Raw genomic sequence first — 26,431 nt, 5'->3', positions numbered from 1 at the left:
TCTTTTATCAAACTAAACTAGCTCAACTGCCTTGTTAACCAATCATAGACACTTTATTCAAACCAGACAGGAACAAAATAAAACTCACCATCTTCGTTAATCTCGTTAGTCATCTAGTTAGTTAGTCCACTGTCCCAACAATCACCAACTCTGGTTTGGTCGAAATAAACCCTCAAATCACCGAGCTGTGAAAATGTACTATTTTTCCTCTGCTGTCTCTCTGTCATTGTGTGCCCACTGTTTATAGTCCTGTAACGTTATCCCCTAAACTGGTAAGACCATCCTGATGACATAAGCTCAACATTATGTTACGCTGTCCGTATCAGTGTGGACTTGACTTAAAACACTTTTGAGAAATTAAAATCCAATTGGCGAAATGAGGATGTGCACCATAAGCACCATAAGCAGCCAATCAGGGACTGCGTTGTAAGTCATTGCCGAAGAATAATGGCAGCTCCTGAAGTAACAAGCGCTTGCTCTAATGTTAGAAGAGTAAACACTGTGAAACTGCGAAACTGGCTTTGAAGCCAGTTTCGCAGTGGCCAATTGCACTGTCACGTGGTGCCTTGTGGCCCAAAAAGACTTTTCCCCCATTGACTTACATGGCAAAAGAGTTGTCTGTTAATCAGCGGATTTTTTTTTTTTTTTTTTTTTTTTTTTTTGAGTATCACAGCCTCTGAGAAATGACCTTCAGGATTTGATTCATTCAGTCCAATAACAGTAGTTGCATGACTGTGTCATTTTATCCCCATTCGAGTTAACGGAGCACTAAACTGGAAGTTGCCGCCTCAGCAGGCAAAAGTCTCCTGTGCGCCTGCTCTATGGGTCGCACAGTGTGTAGGCAGTGCTGTTCATCCCCGGATCATCCATTTTATACACAGCAGTTGAATCATTTTGGCTTCATGCGCCACTGAGCAACTCTCATAGGTATTAATGAGGGCCCACCCCTACACTGTATCCAGGTTATCTTTATGCATTCATGCTTTCACCAGTGCAGACTGACCTCTGGTGGCACGAAATGTGAACTGCATATATATATATATATATATATATATATATATATATATATATATATATATATATATATATATATATTTATCCTCAATACAGCTTCTCAGTGTGAGTTTAAAGGATAACTTTGGTATTTTTCAGCCTGGGCCCTATTTCCCCATGTGTATGGGCTGTGTGTGATGCCATCTTGCAAGAGCTTTGCTTGTTGCCAGAAGAAAACAGAGGAGCCATGCTGAGCGCCACTCAGAATGGCGCTGGTTGTCCCGGAGTACAGTTGAGAGTTTTACTGCATCGATTGAAAACAATCGTTTGTGTTTGTGCTTATCCGAATTGCAAGAACAGGATGTTGCGCAACAACCCGTACAGCTTTCATAGGCTGCCTTTGTCGGACAGCGAGATGCTGAAGTTGTGGCTAGTTGTGCTACAAATGGATGCTAACACTCCTGTCCAGACACTGCACCTTGCAGACCATCGGATCTGCAGTGCTCATTTCTCCCAAGATGACTACTGCCAACCAAAGAAGAGAAGACATCCAATCCCAAAACACCTCTTCTTCAAGAAAACAGCTGTCCCACGAGTAGAGAGAGCTACAGACACAGTGGATGTAATGTTATATAAACAATGTTCGAAACGCTTAGTATGCTATTTACTTTTGCCCCCGTTACCGTTTTAGCTCATTTTGCGGCTGCCAGCTGCATCCGCCTCCCTCAACACTGAACCAATTTTAAAAGGAGTTGTACCTATGAATCATACGCACACATACACATGGGGAAATAGGGCCCAGGTTGAAAAATACCAAAGTTATCCTTTAATAGAGAGATGAGCATCTGGATTTCTAAGTAAACTGGTATGCCTGGTAAGCCTAGTGCTGATCAAATATGAACCAAGATTCTGTTACATTGTTGCCTATTTCTCATTATAACTGTTTCCAGAAACATATATTAGCTTCCCGTTTAACTGTTATACAAAATTGTTCGTTACCAGCAGGCTGCCATATTGTTGCGGATCGGACATTCGCATTATGTCACTCACAAGTGGGAGAGTTTATTGGTCCAGTGTGGCGCAGTGCATTCTCTTAGTTGTAGGTTTTCTGCCTCTTGAACAAAAGTGAATGCCATAGCCCTTTTTGTCTGTTTTCTCTGGTCATGTAGCACCAGTTTCAAAAGTATTTATGCCTGTCTGCTGAATAGACAGCCTAGTTTTATGAAAGGACCACCTTTCCTGCGGTAAAATAGTTCTATTAGTCCACTTAAATCACAAAGGGAAAGATATGCATGAAGTAGAACACATGTAAAAAGAAAAAATACCTTTTCTCAGTATAATTGAGGCATGGGATGAGTATTGTGTGCTGTAACTCAACAGAAGGTCGATGAGTTTCTGATCTTTTGTACGCTGAATTTCTGTACTTGAGGTCAGCAGCTGCATACTGTGCAACACTGACTCACTGTCAGCCATGTGGGAGAAGGCAGAAGCCGCTTAATGACTAAGATGTAAAATATAAATCTCAAAGTTTCCACTCACCACAGTGTACCTTAATTTGTATTGCATATATGAATCAGTGATTCTTTTGGGGTTTATTTACTTATGTCTTTTAGTTATCTGATGATTGTTAATATGCACAGGAGTAATTCACTTTACTTCCTTAATGCAAAGTGAAGTGGCTATACACTCAGTCTTTACACATTTGAAAATGTAGTTCTTACATAATAATTCCCTTTTGTAAAACAGCTGTCCTGTAGAGATTATAGGGCGGCAATGACTTCATGGTGGTAGGACATGATTTAAGCCAAGGGATGACTGGGGACGGCATTTTTGAAATGTCAAAAGGGGTGAGAAGAGCAAAACTGCCAGCTGGCTTATCTGTAGTTTGTCCTTGTATTGTGGTATCACACTATCGGGGGTATAGATTTCATTTCATGAGGGAGATGGGGGGTAGGGTACTTCCCACTGCTGCTTTGGGGGAAACAATAGAGAAAATCATAGATGCAGTGCGCCTTTTGTTTGAGCTGTAACTGCACATTCGGATAAAAGTGGAACTATATTTTATTCAGTGTACAGCAGAATAAGTGAGGAGGCTTTACTGGAGGTGAGGTGAGGTCAGCGTAAATCCAAACACCACTTGATATTTTGAGATGTTTGTCTACAGTACAGGTATACGCCTGCAGCATATATGTTATTATGTTCCATCAAAATATTATTGACAACCTGCCGTTCTCCTCATGTTAGTTTCAGGCTGTTATCAAGAAGTACAGAATCTCAAATCTTTCCATCCTTGAAGAAAGGAACTGACTTTGGATACTTTATTTTGTAAGCATTTTAGGACAATCAAATTGTTAATAGACACTTCTGTAAGACCTTGAATTATGTTCAGTGATGGTGTTTTTTAGCGTCAATGCCAATTTTAAAAAATATATGTATATTTCTGCAATATCTGCAAATGGCAACTATGGCATGATTTAAAGCTGCTCTAATCAGTATTTTCTATATTACCAATTAGGGCTTGGTAATATATCAACATTAAATTAATATTGTGATATGACACAAGATACCTTCTTAGATTTTGGATATCGTAATATCATCAAGTGTTGCCTTTTTCTGGTTTTAAGGGCTGCATTACATTAAAGTGATAACACATTTAGAACATGCCTGACTGTTGTAGTTGTTCTATTGTTTTCCTTTACCAAGTTGATCATTATATCCTGATTACAATGATTATTTATTAAAAATCTTATTGTGTGAATATTTTATGAAAGCATCAATAATTAACCCTACATTATTGTCGCAATATCAATATTGAGGTATTTGGTCCAAAATATTGTGATATATGAGTTTCCCTTTTAACAATAGACCAAATTATTGTTTGTAATGTGAAAGATGAGCTCTCCCAGGGTATGATCGCCCAACTCTGCCGTTTCCCTCAGCTCTATGCAGCATTTTAGTGTCTTTCAAACCCATGGTTTGGTTTTACGGCCTGCAGCTTTACTGCTTTGGTTCATTCTCACCCTGCTCAAACTTATTTTCAGCAAAAAAGCTCTGATAAACCCTCTGGATGCCTCAGCACCAGACAAAAAACAGACAAAGTCACCAACCTGCTGGTGAACTGGAGGAGCTAAAGGCCGAGATATGTTCCTCATCAGTGAGTGGAGACCAAAACAGAGCTAGAAGTAGAGAGAAAGGTGGACATAAAATCCTTTGGTGGTCAGAAACAGGACTTGAGTCATGGCACTGTATACAAAGAGCCTGTTTACACCTGGTAACATGCGTTGTGGTGATCTGTACACAAGTGAACGGCCAAGAGACTTTGATGTTCTCACTTGTGTCTATCATGTGTCTCCAGATCACTACATGTTCACTGTTATTACTGCGTACGTCACGCTGTGCTCAAGAGTGAAAGGGCCCGGTGGACAGTCGTTATCTTTACACTTTTGCTAGCTGCTTGCTAGTCACATTAGCAGTTGTCTAGGTACAGCTGGAGATACTGCTGCCATCAGAATTCAGCATGTCTCCTTCCATAGGACAAAATGATGAACACTTTTTCCAACTTCTCATAAAATGGGCAAGTTATAGAGCGCTGTCACCAAACCAACCACCACATCCTGCATTGATGATATAGTCTTTGTTCGGGATGTGTTAGTGTTGACACTACAAAAGTTAGGCCTCATTTATACCGCAAGCGAAGTTTACTGTTTACTCGCGTTTTCATTTCAGCAAGCATGTTAACAGGTTAGAACATTCACACCGCATACGTTCTGTGTGCTGCTCGAGTCGCGCTGCTTTTGCGAGCAAGCTCGAAAATAGAAGAGACGCAAAGCAAATGGTAGCTGTATTCAACAAAAAATCGACATCTACAGTGGCCGAGAGAGGTCACAACACACGCAAACTCGTGTTAAGTAGTAATACAAAGCAGACAAAGACTACTTAACCATTTGTATTGCTAAATATTAATTCTCCAAGCGTTGGAATAATCACTGGCACGTGAACCTGTCAAACCTGGGCTTTTGGTCCAAACTCACTTCTTCTTCTTTGGGGTTTATTGGAGATTTGCAAACACGGTGCACTACCGCCACCAACTGTTCAGGTGTGGTTTGTATTTTAACACGACAGCAGCAGCCACTGCATGACGCGTCTGTTCGGTTTTGGTGTGAATACACTTGTGCTGCCGCTACGCTTGTGGACCACTTCGTACAACACATCGCTTGCTGTGTAAATGAGGCCTTATGTGGCCAAATGCGTCCCAGATCATGGTGTGCTTGCAAGTGGTTTGAGTGATTGGATCAGAATGCATCTTGATGGTCATTTACATGTGTCACCTGAGACGCAAGTTAATACCAGGTGTAAACAGGCTCAATATTTGAATGAGCTCAGTACTGTGGCAGTAATTGTGGAAGTGCCTCTGGGGGCGGGGAATTTGCCCCAAAAATGGCTCCCACAGGGAGAATTCAAGCACCGAGTGATCTAGTGAGCTCCCATGAGGCCTCAGTTGGGGTCCACGGAGTGCAAAGGCCAGTGAAGGATTTGTGAAATAGTGGGGAGTCATTACTGTCCAGCTGCTCCACTGCTGATGCTGTCCTGCTCAGGGACATTAAGGCGTCTTCTACAGTGCAGCTGCTGGCAACTGTAACAAGAATTCATACACCATTAGACTTCTGTCTAGGTGCTCACATGCATTTGTACACCCGTAAACACAAAACACACGCACATCTGTATATTACTGTAGGTACACTGAGTCTTCCTCCTGTCTGAAAACAAACAGCACAATGAGAGACAAAAAAAACCCCACTTTTACAAGACAAATTTGTGCCTGTGCGTTCATGCAAACACACACAAAGACACAGATATGCATGGACACACACAGATTACAGACACAAAAACAGATGTCTGCAGACATACGCCTACATGCTTCACACACATACGCATGAACACACAGACTTGCTTACAAACACAGATGTGAGCAGACAAACGTGAACATACTCGTACATCTGGGGGAGTGTGTCTGTAACAAAATACGCTGTTTTCAACTCATGGAGACACTTGTCAGAGATTGAAAGGCACACAGTTTGGCTCTACATTATGTGCCTCAGCATTGTACAAATAGAGGAATCCATTTATGGAGCAGAAGGAAGACGGCGAGGAGTTTTATGATTATATCAAACAAGACAGAATCTCCAGACATAATTAAACATCACCCCAAGAGAAGTTTATGTAAAACACACAAACCTCTCAGTTTCAATCAAGATATCAGTTTTTAGTTGGAAGGATTTTAAATGTCAGACTGTAGTATAATAGTGACTTAGTTTGCATTAGATTTGTCTCACTGTGAGGACTGGACAGCAGCAGGATCTGACTCGTGCAGAGAAACCACAGTGATGCCCTTCAGACAGATTATTAATACTGGGTTACACTGATTAAAAACCATACTGAGTAAACAAGCCCCTTTCTGGGGATTACAGCCTCCAAGACACAGGCGTAATATGCAGATGCAATTTTGAGTCATTTCACACATGTTTTTTCTTCCAACAGTTATAACCTGCTGCATGTTTCTTTTGTTATTCAAATTAATTTTGTTCTCTTTGCCAAGGTCTAAATAGGCTGAAGCTAATTCCAGCTGTCATTGGCACCATTGTTTATGTGTATGCTGAAGCAGATATGGTTCTAAAAACATAATTCAGTCATGCTGTATTTTCATTTTTATAGGGAATGTCACAATCCTCTACATGACAAATATTAAAATTGACACTCTAATGAGAGGTCTCGCAACAGCATCAATTTGTTTTGCTTCAGCAGAACACTTGGAGTGAACAGTTCAAACCCTCCTGTCGCTCTGCCATTTAATAATCATCATTAGTCATTTCCCGAGTACATCTTTGATTTACAGCTCATACAGTATTCTTAGAGTGAGCGTCGAATGGGTTTTGTTTGTGATCGCAGTGAGTTTTAATCACGCTTTTCATGGGGAGTGAAATCCCGACGCAGCTACTAACAAGTCATTATGTTGGAGAGGAAAGCAGTGAGACAATCAAGTTGACATATGTCACGAGCCCTGCCCGCACTGTGTTGCAGTGTTTACAGCAATTAGTGAGAGGAATCAATTTCAGCTCTTCATTGCAAATATAGGAGATGGCAAAAACACAGGAACCGCAAGGTGTCTGAAGATACGAGTGGTTTAAAGTTTGTTGATATGTTGCAAGTGAAATGATCCAGTGGTAAATGGCAAAAGGGTTTCAACACCCTTGAGCAACATTTGATTGTTGCTATTGATCGGTGTTGGATACAGAGCCATCATTGGGTAGAAACTGCTGTGAATGGCAGGGCAAGGGCAACGGGGGTGAATGCATACAAGCGACAGTCTCTCACACGTGAAAATTATATTAGAAGGGAATGAAGCAAAGAAAAATATGTGAACAGCATAATATTTCTTCTTTTTTGTGTGCGTCAGGATATTTTACCTGCCCAATTCATAAGCCAGTCCCTCCATCCAGTGCTGATAACCTAAATAAGCAGTGAGCCGTCTGTGCTTCAAAGCTACATCAGTTGTTTTACCTCAAACAAGGTCATGGACAAACCTAAACACTAAACCATATGAATCTGAAACAGAGCCCTGGAAATCCCATGATAAATATTTGAAATCCTACACCTTGTAATATCAGTCCATACCAGCATCATGAAATACCAAGTGAGTGGTGGAGTTTACAAATATTAACCCAGTGGATTAAAACATGCTTAAACACACTTAAACTGGTATTTATAAAGGAAGAGTGTGCGATGAGAATGTCACATCACACATGTCAGACCAGGCATACACATGGTGTTATCTGAGATAGCTGTGAAATGATGAGGAGGAGATTGAATATAAGTTGAGTGACGGGTAACATTGTTTTTGACGCTTTCAATGATTGTGTTATTTTTGCAGCATTTCACAAGATGTCAATCAGAGGTGTGTTTATAAATGTTTTTAAAATTATTTATGAATGATGAATTTCATCATTCTTTTTATTTACCTTTGAGCTGTCATCTCTGTGTTACAGTTTTTCTCAATTGTTTACACACAATTTTGAAAACAGGGCTCCTTTTTTTCAAAATATTCACACAATTATCCAAACACCACACTCAATTTGCATAACTCCTAGATTGTTTGCAAAATGACACACTTCAGTCAAAACATATACACTTCAGTCAAAACATATACACATATTTATAAAAGTGCTGTTTTGTTTTCATCTCACTAACACAGTCTTCAAATGATCAGACACTATTGCAGTCAGTTACACACTACAGTGATCAATACAAAATACATTTGTAAAAACCCCTATTTTAGGAAATAGCTGGTCTAGTGCTAGACTTTTTTGCCAGACATTTTTATGTAAGGGATAATTTAGATGACAAAAAGATATTGTCAAACCCACAACATTCTTCATGATTACTTTGAGGTATACAGAGAAAGTACACAAATACAACAAACAAACACTGATTGCAGATTGCTGCAGACTGAAAATATTTATTTATTTCCATACTCAGTTACAGTAACAGATCAACAATGAAAATCAGAACAAAATAGTAGTGGAAGGTAGACAGTAAGACTGCAAATTCAGGGTGCTCATGGAACCAATTGTGGACCAGAGCAGATCGATGGAAAGATACATTGTCCCAAACAACAATGTACTGCATGTGGTCCACTTGGTTTATAGTAAGCACCTGTGTGCTTCCACACCAGGTGGATGTGATTATCCAATTCGTTCATTAGTGTGGTCGTTGGCAAGCAGGGGCTTTGTAATGAGAAGGAAGTAACCTCACAATCCTTATCTGTGTCTAAGGTGTGATAATGCGTGTAGAGTTTTGCAAATCACTGTGTGTAATGTTTTGCAAAAAGTGTGAAGCTGAGTCTGTGCTCATTGTTGTGCAACTATGGACAGGTGTTTTGCTTCTTGAGTGTAAAGAGCTGTTAATTGTGTGAAAATTTTCATTTTAGTGTGTAAACAACTGTAAAAAACTCATTTCATTTTAGTCTGAATTGTGGCACAGTTTGTAAAGTTGGTTATTAACATGAGGTCCATGAATGAATCATTGATTACCCTTCTAACGTTTAGGGGTGGAAATTGATAAGATTTCATTAACACCAATGTCATTTTTGAGTCTGCTTATCTGTCCACTTTCTCTATCGCAGTGGCAGTCCTAGAACATTTGATGCCCTGGGCACTTTACGAGATTGAACACACCATGAGAACGTTATAATTTACCTTCGCCCAATGCTCATTTTTACTGAACAGAGCTTGAATGCTTCACAGCGTAAATCAACGCAACCTCAGTGAACTGTTTGTTGCGGCCACTGGCTGCTTAGAAGTAACGTAACTAGCTCTCCTCCTGGCAATTTCAACACTGATTTTGTTGGTTTTTCATTGTCTTTCTCTCCACATACACTCCTCTCAGTAGTGTAGTGGTAGTTGAGTGGGCACCAGAGGGCTTTTATCATTTTAACATGATAATGATACAGCGTATATTGGGGTTCACGTGACGTGGGATAACTCATCTATCTCCCCCAGAGAGCAGGTAAAGTGTAACAAGCTGGGGAGGGAGAGAAGAGTTGGCCTTCACAGGTTTAAACTTCAACGTGACAGCTTTGTTTTCTAAACTCAGTGTTGATGAAATGAGAGAATATTTGTACAGCATTTGTTTTTTTAGGTTGTCTTTGTCAAAGAAAAAGTGCTAAGCCTGCCTGCTTGTATATGTCATTATAACAGGATATTTAGCCTCAGAAACAGACAGGCTGCTCAGTTGGGGAGCAGTGGCTCATGCGTAGAGACTCAAATACATGACGGTCCTTGAATTTAAGCCCAAGTTGTGTGTTTTCATCTGTACTTGAAATTATGATTACACAGACAATGCAAGCAGAACTGTTATTAAGGAAATGAAGCCATGCTTTGGACCCTTTCCTCCTCTTTCCAGCAGCGTAGATGGATGAGTTTTGATGTCAACTGTCAGAAAAATGTGACGGCACTGATAAAAGGAATTGATAACCTCAGGGGCATACTGGATGGACTAGATAATTTGAAACTGGCTCTCAACTGGAGACGATTCCCATCCCTACTGACATTTAATAATAATGATGATTGAAATTTTTACTGTGACTGTCACTGACAGGTCTAATGAGGGGTGACGTGGGCACAAGTGTCAACATGCAAACGGCTCTTTCAGGGCATTTCTATATTCATGTATGGCTACCTGTGGGAGTGGAACTGAAGCCTGTGCATGTGCGATAGGTGCCACAGTGATTGAGATTTATGAACCCTGTATTTGTGTCAGGAGTACCAAACTGTCACTCTTCATTAACATTCTCATCAATTTAAAAGCTTAAATTGTTTTCTTTTCATTCATACTTCCTCATTTGACTCATTCATATTTTTACTCTGTTTTCATTTAGTGACCTTTCAGATATAAATTAATAAAACTCAAATAGAACCGGTTTGTGATTTAGGGTGTAATCATGTGTAATCATCACCAACAAGCTGTATGTACATAGGAGGGCATTGTTAGCACAGATGAGATGTGACAAATACAGGACAACTGGACATCATGTTATGCAATGAATGAGGGTGTGAATTTGACATTCATCAAACATGAATGTTAAACCAGATTCCTTCTTGTGCATATTTTACGAGCTCCGTGAAGTTTTCTTTGGGGGATTTTTTTAATCTTGGTGTGTACTGTGGTTATAATTGGAGTGACAAGATCTGAGGGGAGTGGAGCTCCAGTTTGACAAATTGTTTCATGGGTCATCAGAGATAAGAGATGATACTCAACTATGTTTGTTTTTTCCAGAACGCTGCACACTGAAAATGAAAATGCATCACTCATGGAGTGATGAGCTGGGGATAAATCAGCTGAGCAGATCATATTCTGAGCATCCAGATTCATCACAGCAATCTGTTTCTTATCTGCACTTGTAGGATAATGAGCAGAGTTCCTCCCCGCGGTGCTCTTATTTTGGAAGTCACTGCTCCGACTGATTTCAGTGTCAGTGCCCTTGGAGTAATACCACCAGGATGCAAACAAAGTGTTGCATTCTTGACTTACTTTTGATTGAGAGCTTTGTCAACCCATTCCCCACCTTTCCCCACATGCTGAGTAAGGGCTTTCTCCTGGAGTCATAACTCTGAGCCTCAGACATCTTGGATTCACCTGGCTAATTTTTCTCCTTGAGCAGATCTGGATAACTTTTACATCACAGTCTTCTCCTGAGTTTCATTATCTGCTTTCATTGAAAAGTGCTGTAGCCTCTAAAATGACATCGGCACTCCTACGCATACATTAAAAGAAAAAATGTGTTGACAAATGTACATTAACATGGAGAGGCATGGACACTGGGATGTAAATTACTTGTTCAGCATCAAACACTGCTACAAAATGACTTTAAAGCAGAAGGAATTAGTTGATTCGTCAACTGACATAAATTTAGTTTTGTAACAGTTTTGAATATTGATGAATCATTTCAATGGTTTAACCAAAACAAAAAGGCAACTATCTGTTTCCAGTAATTTAATAGCTGCTTTTCTGTGTTTTATATCGTTTTAAATTGAGGATTTTAGGCTGTTGTTTGGATAAAGCAGGGGTCAGCAACCTCCACTTAAAAAAAAAATTGACCAAAAATAATTTCAAAAAATCTGACTGGAGCAGCAAATCATAGTTAACCTTGATAATCAAGCAACAACCTCCGGGGTAGAGAAATGAAGCCAACGTGTCAAAGTGCCAAAAACTGCAGTTCCTCTAATGGTCACTTGAAGGTGGCTCCAGGAGTGAGTTAATCCTCATCCCCATTTCAAAATGCCAAACTTTACAGCAGAAATAAACATGCTTACAGCCTGGTACAAAGATCCATTTCAGTCTTAATAGCAAATAACAACATTCATGACAACTGTACAGAGGTAAATTTTTATTTAACTCACCGGTTGACATTTTACAATGGCTTAAAGATGCGCATATCTAAGGGCGGGGCTGCTTGAGTGACAGGCTGTCTGTGAGGCGTCGCTACAGTCAAATCCATCCCTTGTTCCTCCACAGCTCCACACTGTCATCCAAATATGGTCACATCTGGCTCCAAAAATCAAAGATGGCGACAACCAAAATGCCGAACTTGAAGGTAACACAACCTATTGAGTCTGAATTGTCCTATCAACATTAGTAATAGATCTAAATGAGCATTAATGATTTGTTTTATTACAAGGTGGCTGCTCTGCAGTTGGCTGTTCATAATTATTTGGTTCTTTGCCGCATTGTCAGTGAATTCAAAGAAATCTTTCTATGTGCTATTAAATTCTCTATTTTTCTTCAAGATCTTTACTTTTTTGGATTTGGAATCCATAGCTAGCCTTGCCAGGGAAACTCAAGACGAGCCACCACTATTGAAGTTTAGTAAAATTTAAAGGGAAAGGTGCCAGGTCGAAGAAGTTCATTTTAGTTGATGAAATGTTAAAATATTTGTTTTATTCTGTGTGTAGCCTACACATTTTTAGAATTGGAGAATGTAAGGATTTACAAAGGCCTACAATGATAATAAATGAAAATTAAAATTATTCATTTCCATATAATTTTTTGTCACAGCCACAGGGAGCCACTGGAGAGGGGCTGAAGTGCTGCATGTGGCTCTGGAGCTGCAGGTTGCCTACCCCTGGGATAAAGCAAGACATTTTAAAATGTCACCCAGGTTTCTCACAACTTGTAATGGGCATTTTTTAACCATCAAGTCAAGTCATTTTTATTTATATAGTACCAAATGATAACAAAAGTTACCTCACGCAACTAACATTTGGACTTTTCATACACTAAATGATTATTTAATTAAGCAATAATGAAAAAAATGAGTAGTTGCATCTCTTGCTGTTGTAAAAACAGAACATGGCAATCAGCACATTGATTTAAGTTTTCAAATAATGCAACAAAATAGGGAATTGTGTGAACCCAAACTGCAGGACTATCAGTTAAATAGCTGAAAAATGATTAAATGTGCCAGAGAGACGCACAACATGCCAAAAACAAATCAACTACTCTAAATCACTTCTCACACACTGAAAAAAACCAACAAGCTCATGTCAAGCATGTACAGTTTGATTAAAGCTGTAATAATTGGTGTGTAATATGTCCAACCTTTGTAGCAATGTTTGCAGAGGTTTTATTTTTTAGTCTCATTAGCAGCGTAGTAATAAATGTAATGTAGTTACGGCTTAGAATAGAATTTAAGTTGCCATTGTTGATATTTTCCATTGGTTCACCTGCAGTGTTTTTTCCTCCTCCCATCTGACACACGGTCATGAAACGATCCTTCACAGCACAGTTAATTTCCACCTCACGTTAAACAACACTAACAAGAAGATAATTAGATCATCCTGTGTTACAATCAGGGTTTAATTACGCACACTGTTGTGACTGGAGTCTGTTGATTGTCTGTTTCCAGCAAACTAAAGGCAAAACGTAAACAATGAAACAGTGGAGGGTTACAGTTGATCGTCAGCAGAAATCAGCCACTTGAAGTCATCACTTTAGCTTCTAAGTATACACGGACAGCTCTTATTTGCACACTCATGGTGCTTCTTCTGGCCTCTGATTCTTGTATTCCCCTGCTTAAGACTTTGGCAGCGAGCTACCGCTGCCTGTCTGTATGTGCTTCAGAATAAAGCAGTGCCAAAAATAGTTCAAGTTTTCAGATAAGGGATGCATTGAAAATTGAGTATGCTTGAATGCTGTAAGGTTTGAAATTTGTTGCTGTTGGACAGAGAGGACTTTATGTGAGTTCCAGAAAAGCAAGATATAAGTTCAGTAGCTCTGGAGTGAAGCAGCTCATGAGTTTTCAGTGAGACAGATCACTTTGAGAGAAGATGTTGTATCACAAGTGGATGGATTATACTGTAAATCCTGTGTTATCCTCACTTCAAATAATACACTCCGGAGTGCTTGTGGATGTCGTGAGTTAGTTTAGGTAAACATGTATCAGTGTGTTGCCTCCGTCTCGCCAGTCAAGTTACTTCGACACCAAATGAACCATTTGTAATAAAAAGAAAAAAACAACTGAATGATGCAATTGTGTAAACATAATGATTTGAGAACTTTTATTTGCAGCACCTCTGGTCCTGTTCAGAATTCACTGGCACATTCCCAGAACACAAAATACTGAATCATTCATAACTGTCTGATCTAAAACAGGCTCTGCACTGGCGTTGGCGACGCTCAGTAAGTCAAATCATTCACTTCCCTCTCTGGCACAAACACTCAGAGCCCCTGTATAGCAATGTTCACGGACACAATGAGAAATAAAAGGCTCACAAACACATAGTACAGCAGCTACAGGTAAAGAGTTACTGCCCTTCGGATTATTTCCTTTCAAGTCCAAGACCTTGTCTTTGCTGATAGAGACGTAGGACTGTTTCTGTGAGCAGCTTTGTAGCTTTCACAAAAACAGAGAGTGGTGTGAGATAGTTTGATAAAGGGCAAATGTCTTTACGAAGAAGACGATTATTACGTCAAGGTTTATCTTCTGTTGTCTTGTCTGCCACATGTTTTCTGGATAGTGCTGCTGGACATGTAAGAATCATGGCTGGATGTCTGAGCAAAATAGAGCCCTGTTGTCTCTTTGTCTCTCCACTATTCCAGTATTGATCAGAAATAATGGCTCTCTTTCAGTCACTTGAGGAGAGTGGTATGAAAGCCCCATATACCCCAGCAGCTTTCCAATCACTTTGTGTGCTGAGAACAGAGCAGACACAAAGTTTATTGGTTTACTCCAACCATTTTCCCCTATGATATTTCAAATACAAGCTTCTGTTGATAATACAAATCTTCACAGGTACTGACATACGTCATGTCTTTGTATTATACATATCTGCAATATATTTTCATAATAACTTTTGAAAATGAATACAGTTGGATAGCTGAGAGCTGCGTTGGTCCACAAAAGCGGTACTCTGACTTCATTTCGGCTTGACTTGATCGCAACAACAATGTACAAATGTACAGACTGGCTTCGGTCTGCAGAGGTCTCCCACAGTCTGAGTGAGAACACCGGCAGGTGGAAGTGGACCACTTAGACACAAAAATAGAAAAACAGAATCGCTGTACATATTTAGAGGGAGGAGTAACGCCACACGGTCCATTTTCCTCTGAACTACCCATCTGCTTGGTACTAGGAGGGTCCTCGGCACACTCCTCTGCAGTCTTTAGTGTCCATTGTTGAGCAGATGAAGGAGCAGCAACAGAAGGCTGAAGGCAGCTTGAAGCATTAAGCTGGGAGGTGAAGCGGAGTTTGGGAGGCTGTTGGATGACAGGGTGGCCTGGCCCACCAGTAGTTCATTTCCCAGGGCCTGAGAAGAGACAGAGACATCAGTTTATGGCCACTCTTTTTTTTTTTTTTTTTTTTTTGACAGAGCAATTGTGATGATCTGTAAATGTAACAGTGTGTGACAAACAGCCCTTTGATTTTTAAGTGTTCATCCTTACTAATTGTGAAAAGCAGATGGGTAATAATTAGGGCTGCCCCCTAAGAGTCGACCAAAAGTTAGTTGACCAGAAAGGTCATTAGTCGGCAAGATTCCAAAGCAAAACAAATCAAAAACAACAAACGTGAAATAATTTGAAATAAATCAAAAACCTATATGACTGGACCATGTGGGAATTTAATTTGAAAGGACAAAGTGTGGGATCATTTTGAGAAGCCAACCACATTGGACCCTGAAGAATCATTGTGTTCTGTTTTTCCCACCATGGAAGATGCACATAGGTGATCTTTAAAGTGCCTTTGATAAACCTCACTGTTCCCACTAATATTTACCTATGTAATTATATTTTTATGAATAAAAGTGAACTACAGGGACTATTCATTGTCACTTGGCAACGAAGCTGGGCCCTCTGTTTTACCTTCCCAGTCTGTATAAAGAGGGTGTGTGGGTACACAGCATACATATGTGCACAGAGGATAATGTTGCACCCACAGGCATGAATAATTCAGAATAATACTCCTGACCTCAGGGTTAGAGATTTCCTGAAAGGGAATATAACATAATTCCTCATTTTACCCCCATGTTACAGTTGTGTGGGGAAAATGCCATTCGATGCAATGGGCCAACATCATGGAACAGGTAATGGGAGCTGTCAAACTAGATGAGAGAGGGCAAAAAACTTGGAGGTGCTAATCTTTTTGTTAGGACATTGTGAGGCGTCCCCATTCAATTCTCTTTTTGTTCCAGACTTTGCATGTTGGGTTGGGTTATTAACTGGCTGATAAGTAATGTAGCGTGATCTCAGGATAGCTTATATTACTGTGGTCCTGCCAAACACTACATTTGAATTTTCACAGTTAGCCTGAAAAACACCATCATCAGCTTGCCATTATTTTACCTCCTTTGTATCCTGCAATTAGGGTTGGGTTGGTGGATGATGCTATCACCCTTCGCCAATGGCAGTTGGTCATTGAGCACTTAGCCCAACATTGGCATTTAAAAGTGCCCCCACCCCCTCGTCCCTCTGTGCTTCCATACCAACACCAGGATGTGGATTTGCGGTGGTGCTAATAGCACTTATTGCATGCTTAAATAGTAACAATTCTGATTTGGCTGCCAGATGGGCAAAGTCTGTTGCCGCCACAGTGAAGATTTTCCACCATCAGCGTCACTGATCAATGTCTGCTCACATCTGCTGGACTGACTGACTTTGTTTTAATAAGTCACTGGTATGTGTTCAGGCAGATGTGTCAAAACATGACAAAGCAGCATCCTGAGTAAGTTATTGATAACTTCACAGAAACATAAGGGTGCCCAGTAGCTCAGTGGGTACAGAGGCTATGTCCACGCCACAGCGGCCGTGGATTCAATTCTAGCCCATGGCCCTTTGCTGCATGTCATCCCCTCTCTCTCTCTCTCTCTCTCTCTCTCTCTCTCTCCGCCTTTCACACTTCAACTGTCCCAAATAAAGGCGAAAAAGCCCCAAAAATAAAATAAATAAATAAAATAATGAACATTGCATGCAATAGTTCACCATCTCCTCCCATTTTGTCTGTCACTCTCTCTCTCAAATGCACACACATGCTTTGGCGCTCAGTCCTTGTGTTTCTGTCCTTGTCTCAGTCGGAGATATTGGATAAAGGAGATACCCCACCGTAGGCTTATCCAGTGTTAAGAAAACGGTTACTCTTCCTGTCTCCTAAGTGGGCGTGGTTAGCTCTCCCTCCAATCAGAGCCTGTTCTCCCTCAACCCCCCCGTGGATTTCTGTGTATGCAGATCGAGAAGCAGGTGGAATGAAAATACATTCTTCCTATTATTGCAGCCTATTGCTGCACAAAGCTTGGGCATTTTTTATTTATTACTAGCGGTAAATAACTATTTGTAAGCTAACTGTGAACTGTGACTGTGCCTGTTTATCAAGATCACGAGATCTCGCGAGACCTTGTTTTCTGAGACGGACAGGGCTCAAACAAAGTTAACTTTCTCTTGATCTGTACGGATGAAAAATGCAGCTTTAGTGTCACAATGTTGGTAAGATGTGTGGCTTGTGGAAAATGAACCCAGTATTTACTTTAGTGACTATAGGGCGAAAGAATTGACCATAAATTGTGATCATGTTCATTTTCCTCATTGACGACAATACATTCAGAGCTGCAGTCCTCAGTCTTGACATTTGACCCTTTGCTAAGCCCCGCTCCCTAAGAATGGTGTTTGGCTTCCCTCAGTGCCACCGCCAGTGGTCAGACCTCTGCTGCCGGACTATTGGGGAGCTCCAGGGGAAAGTCAAACACCGTTCTTCTGTGCACACTGCGATATCAGCAAAGTTTCCCTGCTTCCCTTCACTGGTTCCTGTACAGCAGGGTCAGGCTTTGTTTCACTGTTATAATCATTAAAAAGCAAAAGCAGCATGTGTATACATTCAGTAGGCTATATCTTCAGTAGCTAGCTAGCTAACCCTACACTTCTCAGGGTTTGAAAAGGTAACAAGTGTCATTAATTCACATACCCAAGGCACAATATTTAGCTTGAAATCAACAACCGATTGCATTAGAGTCAGTGGAGCACGGCTGTTTTGTTGTTGGCCCCTGGTCTGAGCCGGCCCAATGCTACAATATGATTAATCAGCCTGCGTCCGGGGGTGGGACTTAGCGAAGGGTCAATTGCCCAACTATGACCCATAAAGCTGGCTAACACCCCCAACCCCACCACCACCACCACCACCACCATTACCATCCCAGAGAAAATTATGTTACTGTTCATTGAGATGTTTCACTGTGTATAGAGTGTGCCAGTAAACCCGGAACTCCGTTAGCGCTTTTAGCACTTTCGGTTCTCTCGTCTAAAAGTCAATACGTTTTTTGGGATTTTGGTAAAATGCCTCAAATGAGGTCTGTGGTTAACAAAAGCTTAAGCGAGTTTCAGGTTTTGTTCTACGACATAAAACACGTCAGTAAATGCCCTACTTGTGAATTTTGAAGCTTTTACGTGTCGTAAAAAAGGCGGTTGCTAACAAGTTGCTCAATAAGTCTACAAACCATGTCGGGGACATTAAACGTCATCACCCCCGAACAGGCGAGAGCGCTGGCAGACCGCCATTACAGCTTCTTATTTAGCTTAAACAGTCCGATTTCCCCATTATACAATGTTTTTAAAATAAAGTAGCCGAAATCAGTTGAAAGCTTAGTGGCGGTGACGTCAAGAGTAGTGCAACCGTGGAGTAGTCATGTAGTCCGTTAAAGCCTAACGTTAGCTTTTTACTTCTGGCGATCGCATTTAAGCTTCAAATGCGGTATGAAAGGTGTTCATATGTGAAGATTATCTCGCTGAACAAAACCTGTAAGTATCATAAACTTGTGTTAGCTACAGAGCTTATTTTCTGACATAATCGAAAATGCAATGCAAAAATCACATTCACTTTCTCTTCTGGGAACCAGCGCGATGCTAAACTTCCGGGTTGTGACGTCAGCCCTGGCACACTCTATATCATTATGTCAGTTTGGAAAAGGAGAGTAATTAAATCTATTAGTGTATCATTAAAAAGTCTACACAGTAGCTTTGATATTTAAAATGAATTGAAACATCACACCTGTGTTGGTATTATTGTATCCAGAATGTTCCTCATAGTTTCAATAGTTTCTGGTGGAGAAGCAGTGCTCCTGTTTTCACTGCTGCTGTGGCTGGGACTGGGTGTACTGGACTGGCTGACAGTTGGCTGCTGGTCTGATTCACTTCCAAACATCATGAGCGCATTCCCTGAAATGGTAGACATAGCAGTTAAAAAAAAGAAAAGAGTTATCAGGTTTCAGCAGCAGCAGCATTGTCTCGATATGGTCGAGTTTCACTCATGTCTTATTCAATCACGTCAGATGCCTGCAGTTCTGAATCGTAACTTCTTCATGAGAGGTTTTGCTGGGCCAGAGCTAGTTTGGCTTTGGTCAGCAGAGGCAAGGGAGAGAGAGAAAAAAGAAAACACAAAATGCTCAGTATTCTCTTCAAGTATCCAAACTGCACCTGCCTCTCCACATCGACCTCATTAACTCATAGACCGTTTGCTCCGGCCAAACAACTCTGAGACCTCTCTCTGTATCTTTTCTCGGCCGGGGGCCCGAAGAAAGACTGGCCAAAGATTCACCTCGCCGCACACACCAAGCAAAGATACTCACTGTGTGTACAAGTTCAATGATAGATAGATAGATATTCACAGAGGTCAATAATAAGAACCATTAATTATTCACACTCTGGAGCAGAGATCACAAGACAAATGAGAAGAAGGTGTTAGGATGAGAATTAGCATTATGAAACGGCAGAAGAAAAGAAGACAAAATACAGTACAAGACACCCATGTAGGCTGCCTGGATTAAGGCTGATGTAGCATGAAATGATCTCATGTGCTGACCTCTATACAATATAATGGACTTATAAGTGCTTTTTCTACTGTTCCTAAATTTTCCAGCTCACCTTCATGAATCTGCATTTATGAACCATACAACCTGACACACAGTGCTGCTTTAATTTTTCTATATGGTCCTCTTTTGATACATATGTTGATTTCAGCTGTGTAAAATTATTCACCATCTCATCCTTGCAGCTGTCGCCATCATTCAGGTGTCAGAACATTTCCTTCCTGGCTGTAACAGCTGAAAATTTGGGTGTTTGATACATTCACATTTAACCCTTAAATGCATAGAACTGGGAACATAGTACACCCTGTTTAAAACTAAGGCTGTCACGGTGAAGGAGTTTCCCCTGCCGTGATTAATGGTCACTCAGCAGTAGAGAATATAAAGTTGACATCACACTATGTTAATTGTATTGAACGGGGACTCCATCTTAATAGGGCGTGTTGTGTTACCTGTGGGGGGGTTAAGAAAAGGTATTTGGACAAACTAATCATGAGAAACAACAGATCCATTTGACTTGGCAGCACAGGCTTGATTACCCTGACGCAACCCTGATGCACTTCCTCAACTCACAAACACAGACATTGTAAACCTATCTTATTTTTGGACTTGAGTGCATACACTTTGGTGATGGAGATAACAGAGTGCCTCCCTTAAAAATGGTGCCCCCATCCCAGACAGCACCTTCGCATTCTCACCGCCATTTTTTTTGTTGCTTTTGCAAATTACTGCATTTATCATGACTTATAAGCTGTATGCTATCATTAGGTATATTGTTGCTTTAAATTACAGAGATGACACTGTTTTAAAACAGATTAATTGATTTGTCTATTGCTAAATACAGAACGCAGTAGGCCAGGGAGGTGCAGTAAGGGGCCGTATACATGCTGCGTTTTCTGCGCCTTCAGATTCATTGTGTACAATGAGGACATGTGCCAGGTGCATTCAAACGCCACAGCAACATCGTTGCGGCACACACATGTTCCTGAGCATCTGTTTTTAAGGGTGTGACGGCTGCACCCTGAGACAGTTCAACTTTTAGAACGCAGCAGCGCACTGCATGTCATGTGACGAGGGGCAACCAATCATAGCCGTCAGATATCTTTCCCTTCCATAAATTTCAGTCTGTAGTAAATATGGAGGAGAAGTTAATCACCATGGACCATGGGCAATATCTTTGGCTTTTTATGAAGAAGATCCACTCTACACTCATGATTTCTGCTAAGTAGGCTATGATCAAGTGCTGGTTATGATTGCTTAGCAACCTGAGAATCAACCTGCCTCTGCGCTCTTGAAAGTTGGCACAGAGTATGCATAAGAGAAGTGCCCAGTGCCTGACTTCATGTTTTCCAGGCAGCAAAGATGTGGTATGTGTACGTCCCCTAATGGGTGCTGTGTTTTGTTAGCTTAGGTGCTTTGGTTGCATCTGGTTGCTGTGATACAGAATATCTGCAGAATTAAAATTGACAGCAAAAGGTAGAGTATTTGCTCTCGATGGACGGAAGGCTGAAGCATTGTTGTTAAGCAACGTGATGGTTGGTCTTTGCGGTATTAGTCCTGTCCCTCCTCCACTATAATTGGATGGCTGGGTAAAAAGTGACAGTGACAAGCACAGCGCTCTACCCAAAGCTGAGTGCTTTTCAACCTTCGGCAACCGGGTAAAAAAAAACCTCAGCGTAGAATAGATGCTCGCCTCATCACGCTGCTGGAAATTGTAGCATAAGTAAATACGGGACGCTCCCATGAAAAGTTGCTGGCCATCCCTTGCAGCTGGTTTGTCAATAGCGTGGTATTGCATTACATGTATTATGATAGCCCAATTTAAAGCACTCATGGTATTTGATTCAAAGTAATCACTAGAGATGTACCGATACCACTTTTTCCTTCCCGACATTGACACCGATTCCGATCCCTGAACCATAGGTATCTGCCGATACCAAGTACCGATCCTTTACCAGTGCGTAAAATAACAATAGATGGGATATGAATTGTTGTATGTCTCAACCCCTAAAACTCTATGTAAAATATTAAGAAATAAATACATAATGGTAAAATGAATGCCATAAAACTTTTTTATTATTATTGTTATTATTATCCAGTGTTGACACAGATCAAGACACAGGTTAAATTGCAACCACACAATTTGGTAAAAAAGACATTTTAAAGGCTACAGTAGAATGTAGGGCTTGTATCAACAAATACAAAAATTTTCACCAGATGACGTAAAGTAAGAAAATTAACAAATAGTGGGAGGGCTTTTACTCACCACAACTGCAGAGGCTACCAGCTTCATTTGAAACAGACTACATTATGAAAGGGCCGTTATTTATTAATCCCTCTGTGTGTTTATATTTTTACTCTTTAGCCACTCCTGTTACCTTGATAAAGTTAATGCATTGCACCGTCATTTCAAACTCAACACTTCCTGAACTTGTTTCAAATTAAAAGCCCCTTATAATCTCGGCTGAGAGAATTCCTCCATTTTCTAAATAGGCTTTTATTGTGAAACATTTGTAGTAACTTGTGGAGAAATCAGCGACTTTTGTGTTTACGTACAGTACTTCAAATGTAGCTCGTGCCATCTGCTGGCGCTTTTTAGGTGACTACAACAACATTTCGGCTGGCACATGAACAGACACAGTGACTCAAATAATAGTAAAAGTAATAAAAATCGGACAAGAATAACCTGATGACATCACACACGTCGTGAAAGACGACCGGGGATAATTGGTGAGTACCATCGTGTGGTGTGTCATGTCTGTCGCCAATTCACGGCACGATTTTATGACCCCACAATCGTGTAATGTGACATAGTGACTTTCAGAACAGGCAGAAAAGTTGTGTGCTGTGTACCAGGCATAAATCCTCCTTTACCGTTTCTCCCTCTTGCATGTCGCTCATTTTCAGTGTGTGACTACAGCGTGTGCATGAGAGGGGGAGGGGCTGCTTAGGACAGAGAGAGAGGCGAGCGGAGCAACGAGTGGAGCTTCAGAGCTGCTTTTCTGAAGCAAAACAAAAGTTTACATGTTCTAAAAAAAAAAAGAGAATACATCGGATGTCCTGCGATGTGACTGTCGCACATGTGCATATCGTGATGGCGATGTTCAAACGCTAGCATGCGTAAGCGTAATGACGTGAGGCATTACGTGGTATCGGACTGGTCATAGGCTGTACTCGCTGATGCCAAATGCCGCATTTTAGACAGTATCGGAGGCATTTCCAATACTGGTATCGGTATCGGTACTACTCTAGTAATCAACAGTTTCCTGAAGAAAGTTTTTCAGTAGTTCTCTAACTTTTTCCATCAATTGTGAAACAAAAAGAAAGTACATCAGCTGTTTGGAGGAGATTCAATAAATATACAATTACCTAACAATCACAGGGACAGCTTATTTATAATTCACTAAGAAGTGACTGTCTTAACACCCAGGCAGAATTACCAAGGAAACAGCATGAAGGGGATGATTAATAACAAGAGAAGATGAAGTGAGTGAGGAAATGGGAGAGGAATAGAGAGACGCACTGAGAGACTGAGAGAGTGATAGAGGGAGCATACTCTTAAATCTACGAAAAGCACAGGATCTGTGATATAAATACATCTCACTCGGCTGCTGTTTGAGCATGCTGGGAAACATCTGTCTCACTGAATCCCAGCGGCTCTGTCCTGTCGCCGTCTTCCATCACAGAACTTATTTACTTTGCTTTTCATAACAAGCCTGTTTTTACATCCCTTGTTGCAGGTTATCAGTGCAAATTGTTTTGATTAGGGAACGCCGTTTTTATTTCATATCATTGTGAAATTACTGAAACTCTACCAGCAGTGAAGTGATATGCAACCATAGAAATACAAATAAGCATGAGAGGTATTTGTGTAACAGTGATTGTATCAGCTTAGGGCTGGGCGGTATGACCTAAAATTCATATCACGGTATAAATCGAATCCCTTCACGGTAACAGTATATATCGCGGTATAAATTTAGGTGTAAAAGTTATAATAGAAGTGTTTCTGAATGGGTTTTGTAGTCCCTTAGCAAAGCTAAATTGATAAAAAAAAAACAAAACAGCAACAACAACAACAAAAGCAAAGATATAATGTATTTTTTAGAGCATTTATTGTGCAGAATGCAGATCTCAAAACTCAAAATTAAAATCCAGTACTCTATGGTGCAAAATGTCCCCTGGGATCTATATCAAAAGGTAATTTCCTTCTTTTAGCAAAATCCTAAATGACTGAGTTGTGTGTTTTCCACCTGGACCTTTATGCTCTGTCATTTCTCCTCTAATCATCACGCTGTAACGTGTGACAGGCTGTTATGATACCACAACTATCACACATTCACATATGGAGTTTTTTGTGGAGCCCCTAGCGTCACATAGGTTTACATTACCAAAGGTTTATGACAAACTCTCTTGCTGAAAACCAACTCCCGTGTGTGCACGGTGAGAGAGGAGAGGGAGAGACGCTGTGCTGCTGCCAGAGGAGACACTGAATGAGTTCCCTCTGAGCGGTAAGTCGCTAAGAGAGTCTGAGAAGTCCGGGGCTGTTCATAAAACATTAACTCACTCACTCACAAGTTCTCCAGCAACACATGTTGCACGTGCTATGCTAAATCATGGACGTGAACCAGCTCCTCTTGCTCCACTGTCTCTGTGCTCGCAGCCATTTCCACACTGAGGTAGGTGCGATGATGTCATCGACGATAGGACGGTAGAGCACAAATCTCTACTGTGGGCCAAATTTATATCATTTCTACCGTCTACCGCATATACCGTGCAGCCCTATATCAGCTCTACAGTGACTTTTCTTTATATACCTGTTTTTTATAGTCCATCGTCCTGCTATATTCACACTGAGACTGAATGTGTCCATATGCTTACTTTTTCATCTCTGGTGATAAAGATCTGAGTCTTCCTATGCAGCAGAAATCAAAAAAGCTGCTTGAAGTCAAATTTTTCCAACCTGGAGGACTATAAATGCTGCAAAATTGGGCTTAAATGAACACTTTTTACAATATGTGGCAGGAAATGGTCACATAACCCCCTGTAAAACTGCAACTTATCCTATATTACACTTTGGTTTTATATTGGTTGAACATATGAGACATATCCTGTTACAATCCAACTGCAGAAAAGTATTAGCACTGTACGTTTCTGAAAACCACAGATACATTACATTATTTTGTAGAATATCGAAATTTTGTTTCTCAACAATGCTGTGGTGAAGATGTGGTTAATTTTCAGCACAAAAATCACTTGCTTATGGTTGATAAAGGATCATGTTTTGGCTTTAAACACCCTCGTGTGGTGGCACAAAAACAGTTGGAAAAGCAGGGATTGGTTGGTGAGGACGTTGGTGGCTTTAGGGCTCAAGACCACAGGGAAATACTGCAGTGTGTTGGTTAAAGACAGTCAGGTTCAGGGCCACAAACACCGGAGGAAACACTGCAAAGGGTCACCAAAAAAAAAAAAAAAACAGTGCTGATGTTTTGATGTTGATCCAATCCGATCTGAGCTGATCAGATCAGTTTGACGGATAAGAGGAGCAGCTGCTGCAGAGGAATGTTTAGACCCAGCACAATGAACGGTTGAGTTTCACTTTCACTGCACCTGCTGTTCTGCTGCTACATGTGCCCGGAGTACACTGTGTGCTGCGAGATTGTGGATGCAATCAATAACTGAACGATATGTTTATTCCAACAGGCCTTCTAATTAACAGTCCAGCCCCAAAAATCAAAAATTAAAACGTGGTGGCAAATGTTTTAATCATGGCAGGCTGCCACAAATATGAATTTGTGGAAAACCCTGGCAGTGGTCTGCAGCTTGGCAGGTGTCTCACACAATCAACCGCCCCTTTTGCGATCATACTTTGTGCCCTCTCTGCATTCTGAGGCTTTTACGGGTCTGTGAACGCTTCTCAGCAGCTGTTTGTTGAGTTGTTGAGTCACGGGATGGAGAAATGAGAAACAAACTAATCATCACGCTCAAGACTTCCTCTCGATCAGTTAGTGGTTGGATCGATCGGAGCTGACCAGATTGATGGATTAGAAGAGCAGCTGCAGCAGAGGCGAGTGAAAGCAAACTTCTGCAGGTCGGACCCTGCGCTGGTCCGAGGGGTGTGCGGTTTTCATGGGAACGCAGCCAGTTTAATCTGAAATAGACAGTATTAAAACTATATGAATTAATGAACAGTTGGGTTTTGCTTTTACTGCACTTAGCACTCTGCTGCTCCGTTATTGCCCAGTGTACAAACATAGCTAGCTAGCCTGGCGTTGCCAGAACCAATTCACAAAACACGAATTGGTCTGGACACGGAGTGTACATTTCCTCTATTCCCGAGGGGCAGTATCAACGGCTGTCACTCAAAGTGCCCCTTCACACAATTGGAAAGACGGAAAACCAATCAGAGTAAATGAAACATGCGATGTAGACTAGCACAACGCCACTGTAAACAGACCAGCAAGCTGCAGCGGAGATGAGCTGTGATGATGTCTGGGAAAGAGTGTTGCCGTCTTTGCGGATTTCCTCCTCACTGTGGACTCCGA

General features: G+C 40.9%; 1 protein-coding gene across 1 annotated transcript in view; it reads right to left on the bottom strand.

The window, feature by feature from the left end:
* Positions 1-14,191: 14,191 nt before the first annotated feature.
* gfra4b (GDNF family receptor alpha 4b) overlaps positions 14,192-26,431 on the bottom strand; it is an 80,141-nt gene continuing 67,901 nt past the window's right edge. The window contains exons 7-8 of the mRNA XM_049585999.1: positions 19,076-19,242; positions 14,192-15,353 (exon numbers count right to left, since the gene is read on the bottom strand). Of these exons, the coding sequence (XP_049441956.1) occupies positions 15,210-15,353; positions 19,076-19,242 (311 nt within the window). The 3' untranslated portion in view covers positions 14,192-15,209. The remainder of the gene's footprint in view (positions 15,354-19,075; positions 19,243-26,431) is intronic.

Source organism: Epinephelus fuscoguttatus, linkage group LG9, assembly GCF_011397635.1.
Source record: "Epinephelus fuscoguttatus linkage group LG9, E.fuscoguttatus.final_Chr_v1".
Classification (NCBI taxonomy): domain Eukaryota; kingdom Metazoa; phylum Chordata; class Actinopteri; order Perciformes; family Serranidae; genus Epinephelus; species Epinephelus fuscoguttatus.
Note: the sequence above shows the minus strand (reverse complement) of the source record. Positions and strands in the feature narration are given on the sequence as shown.